Source organism: Curcuma longa, chromosome 14, assembly GCF_044706935.1.
Source record: "Curcuma longa cultivar G26 ecotype Majalengka, Jawa Barat chromosome 14, ITB_CL_G26_1.1, whole genome shotgun sequence".
NCBI classification, from domain to species: Eukaryota; Viridiplantae; Streptophyta; class Magnoliopsida; order Zingiberales; family Zingiberaceae; genus Curcuma; species Curcuma longa.
Window position 1 is genome coordinate 10883494 of NC_133874.1, and position 5024 is coordinate 10888517.

The 5024-nt window shown below is 37.6% G+C and overlaps 1 protein-coding gene across 1 annotated transcript; it reads left to right on the forward strand.

Moving 5' to 3' along the window:
* Positions 1-1108: 1108 nt before the first annotated feature.
* LOC141845508 (uncharacterized) lies at positions 1109-4405 on the forward strand (the record flags this gene model as incomplete). Its single annotated transcript, XM_074733564.1, is given in 7 exon segments — positions 1109-1514; positions 1624-1881; positions 1971-2055; positions 2169-2210; positions 2480-2648; positions 4006-4058; positions 4178-4405. Coding segments are annotated over 6 exon segments (822 nt in total), but the record flags the coding sequence as incomplete, so codon positions are not given.
* Between the last annotated feature and the right edge of the window lie 619 nt (positions 4406-5024).

Below are 5024 nucleotides of genomic sequence, written 5' to 3' on the forward strand. Positions count from 1 at the left end.
TGCCAATTGGCAACGAATGTTGCGACGAATCCGGATTTTTATTGCAGAAATTTACGATGAAAAAATAATTTTCGTTGCTAATATTTGCGACGAGTTATTCGCAACGAATTTAGATTTATTGCAAAATTCATTGCAAAAAATTTTGCAACGAATTTTTTAACAAAATTCGTTGCAAAATTCGTTGCAGAAGTAGTTTTTTTATAGTGATATGTACAAGTAACTTGAATCCACAAGACAAGAAAGTAGCTTGGGCTAGGTGTGACATAGTCAGTCTAGTGGGGCCTGACACATATAGACTATGTCCTAAACCAAACGGGTATAAGACGGTGAAAGGAATGAGGTACATTTCATTAAATCTCCTGAAAGGTTTAGAAATATTCTGAAATCAATCATTAATTTTTTAATCAATTAGGAATCATGATGTATTTCCAGGTGTCGCTCATGATCGTTCCATAATTAATGGTTAATTATAGACGATCAACATAATCGAGAATCTATTTGGTTACACGCACTATTTCCGAAGGACTTAAAACGAGTTTGAGAATTTAATTCTCAGTTTAAGAGAATAGAGTTTAGTTGGATCAGACAAAAACAAAATGATAGACTTCATCTTATGGAGACGAAATGAACGAAACTGATTTCATTCAAATCGAAAGTGATTTGGTTATTGAACCAAACGTTTCGATGTTGAATCAAATTGAACCAACTTAGTTTAATTCATAATGAAAATTATTTTGAAAAAATAATAGAAATGAGGAGATTCTTCTTGTGAAGACAAATTGAACAAAATTAGTTTGGATCAAATTGGAGGTCATTTGGTCATTGAATTAAGCGAATTAAAATTGAATCGGTTTGCTACAGTAATCCTAGATTCCGGTTTGGTTCAGTGGGTTTATTTGTTCCGGTTTGGCCCGCCTTCTTCTGGTTCACACCCGCACGCCGACTTGGTTCATCGCCTCCCTCTCGCGATTTCTCCGTCGCGACGTCCCTCTCGTGGCCCGATTTAGCCGGAACAGAGGAACACCGCCCGCATCTGCCGGAACCGCGAGACGGCGTCTCCGGCAGTTCATGGCAGCCGCCTTTAAAAAGGGCCGAGCGAGTCGAAGCAGAGGAGGGAAAACCCTAGCCGCCCTTCGCGATCTTGTTCTCCCTAAAGCAGAGCAGCCCGCCGCCTCCCTTCTCCCTCGCGTCGTCCGCTGGAGCACGAGTGCCTACTCCCTTCGGTTTCTTCCCCGTGGCCAGAACCCTCTCTTCTCCTCTTCTGTGCTTGCCGCCGCCGTCGACGCTCACCCGAGCGCCTTCTGCCCGCAGCCTACACGGGAGAAGCCTGTTCTGCCGGAGGACAAGCCAAGGAGGTGCCGCGCCGGACTTCTCCTTTCCTGCCGCCTTATTCCGCCGAATTAGGGTTTATCCGCCCATTCAAGCTGCTCTTCCGGAGGAAGGATTAGCCATCAGATTGTTCGCCGGAGGAACTGACACCGGTCGTGTGGAGAAGAGTAGTGCCCGCCGCCAAGGTCAATGTGAAAAATCATATATCTAATACTAATCAAAAATCAATTAAATAATTCATTCATAATATGAGTAACATATAAGATCTGACCCATTTGTGTTGTCATTGGATAGTGCTCATTGCTCAATGGCAGCTCCTGCCTCTCCGCTTCCCTCTGCAAAGGGCGTTGGGTCACAAAATCCTAATTGTAGTAGCAACTCTCCTTCAGTGTCGTTATCACCCTCACCATTACGCTTATGGAGGCCGGCAGCTCAAAGGAATGTGAGGAATCAATGGTCGAAATTGTTCTCAAGCAAGACTCAGTGGGCCAACGCCATGTCAGAGGGGAGATCACATGCTACCTCACTTGTAAATGCATATCTCAATCAGAGGTGAGGGAAAAGTTTGTTTTTATGATTTTTTAGGTTTTAAGGGAAAATAAGAAATTGGTTGACCTACATTTGATGGTAGTTTTCTTTAGATACATGTCGTCAGTGAACTTGGGTGCTGCGAATGACATGCCTGAGATTCGAGAGAAGGCATGCCAAAAATTGGCTCATAAGCAGGTCTTCTTTTTGAATTTTCATCTTTCTTATCATGTTTATATCTCATAGACTTGAATTTGAATACATTTGTTGTTTGTTCTTGGGCTAAGATGCTGATGACATTTTGTTTCCAGGAAACATATGGAAACAATCTTCTATCATCGTACAAGAATATGGTATGCTTGGTAACTGGATACCTTGTGTGTCTCTTATTAGCAAAATTGAATTTACTTCTACCTTTATAAAAAAAATTCATAGAGCAACACCACTGTTGGGTTTAGTACATTTTATTTCTGATTCAATTTATTTTCTTGATTTTTCATCTACTGCTTGCATATTAGTAGCTATATGGAATCATTCAAGGTGACTCCGGCTGAAAAGTTCATTGATGCATGTTTTTTACTTCCAGATCTCATTCAGATTCTCTAATCGCAATCCTTCTCAGGTACTCACAGTTGCTGAATTGGTCAAGTCAGCACACTCTTTCCGATGTTTCCTTAAGGGACCTGTTGCCAGCCCTCTAGCACAATTTGGTGATAGTCCTGAACATGAGAATGATAGCGGAGATGGTGGTGGAGTACCAGTTTTTACATTTTTTTCAATCTCACACTTTGGTATGCTTTCTCCTTCGGTCAACATCTTACACATTAGATTGGTGTTATGTGGATGGATCTTAGGTCGTATCTTTTGGAAGCGCAATTTTACTGCATTTTCAATTTTCTTCTCTTGGACCTTTGTTTGATAAATGGAAGATTTTGTTCCTATTAAGTTGGTATTAGTTTGCTTTGCTCGATCTCAGTATTTTACTATGTTATGTAATGACATCCCTAGATGAAATCAAACAATCTAACACTATAAAGAACCTGAAGAACACATCTTATGCTTGCGCTTCATTTTCAACTTGCACTCTTAAAGCTATAGTTGAGATGTGTCTAGTGGTACAACCTGAAAGAACTAACCAATTTAAACCCGTTTTAAAATAAAATTTTATGCAACAAATGAATCAAGCTGCTATCAGAACCAAGTTAAACAAAAGGTGAAATTTCTCAGTTTGGTCAACTCAAACCTAAATATGTTTGATTTTAACTAGCCAACTATGATTATTTTTGCATGAAAGTGATAAAGATGATATATCTATGAAATTGTTTTAGAAAAGAAAAGAGAAAACAATGCTTTTGCAGTTTGCTTCTATTTGTAATTACAAAAAGAGAAAACTGACATCGTGTTTAAATTTTCTTGACCAAGTGAACTTATTTTCATTTTCTTTTTCAGAATAGTAGGATTTTTGCCTGCATTTTAGTTAAGAAGTTATTGGTCTTGTCTCAGCATATTTCAATTGTATATCTTCCTTCAGTTTTTTTGAGTTTGTCATGCATCAAATGAAAAGGGAACAGAAATCTAGGTTCTGGCTGTTCTTGTATCAGTGACAAGAAAATAATGCCCTGGATTCCAAGTTGGTTGACTGGTGACTTGGATTTCCATCCAACTATAAAGATTCAAATCATATATATCTATATAGAATCTTTTGGTCCCAAAATTTAGGCCTATAAATTTTATCAATCTTATTTCTAATAATCAACACAATTATTTTAGCTAGCTGTTCATTAATTATATATTCAGGTCAAAAGTCTCAAATTTGTTTGAAACCTTTCATAGATTCACCTGTTAATGTTTATAGTCTTTGCAATGAGTTTTGCATTCAAAGATAATTCCTATCCGCTATGAATGTCAAATGACAACACTTTTCTTGTGTAATTTGGAGGTTCATGTAAGAGAAATTTAAAATTTTTCTCTCCATTATATTTGTTGGATCTTTTCATTTGTTCTCGAATCTCATTAGTCATAGTATTTTTCTTTCAATATTGAGCTATATTTCATTATGTTATTTCTTTTAGTCAGTAAACAATTCTTTGTTTTTAATCGTAAGTCTCAGAAATTACTGTTGATTTCTTCGTATTTGTGGAATGTCAGAGAATCTTGCATGGGAGCTAGTTGAGATGTTTGTATCAGAGTTAAGCTTGAAGGTACGTAATACTTGTACATTAAAATTCTATGAACCTTTTGGCTGCTGCTGTTTCTTCTGATGATGGTGCTATAGTGCTGATCATTTTCCTGTGGTTATTGGTCATCTTCATTTGGACAGCGGTTCCTGGTGGTTGAGTTTCTCTCACTTAGATGTGAAGGTGAAGGGCAGAGTAATAAGATAAAGTGGTCAGATGAACTATATATTGGAGAATTTGATGATCTAACGATTAGTGGTCTGTGCACTGAAAACAACATCCCACTTCTGTTTCCACAATTAAGAGGTCAACTACCTTGGAGTCCCTTAGACACAAAGGAATATCATCTTCTGAGCAGTGATGTTTTGCAGGTCAGTTGATACAGCAGGAACTGCATGCTTTTGTTTGGTACAATTATGATCTGTTTCCTGATTAATCCATGTTGATATTTTGTTCTTTGTTTACTGCATCTCAATTGATGACATTCTGATATGTGTTAGTTATCTCATTAAGTTGCTCTTTGGATCCCCGTAGAATCTTCATGACTCATCAGTCTCAGTTCACTTTTATACCCTCATTTATGTTTGCTCAACTGTTTGAATGTTTCTATTGTTCTAAGCTATGTGATTGTGCCTAAAAGAAACAAAAATTTCAAGGAATCACAATGTTGGAATACACAAGCTGTCTTCATAATCTTGATGGCTAAAGCGTGATGATTGACAATGTATAGAATACATTCTTGCTTCCTCTCTAGGTACACTTTGATCCCACATTTCTTTGTTGTAGAATAAACTCTGTAACAGATTTTATGGTCTACTATATACACTACACTATTATTGGTGCAATCACCCTTTGAGGTCCGGATTGATCGATCATTTGATGGATTAAGTAAAGAGTTTAGGTTAGGATTGTTATTGTATTTGATATATGTATTTGAATCGCACATAACTTAGAGATATACACATGGAGACAACTTGACGTGGCTAAGGT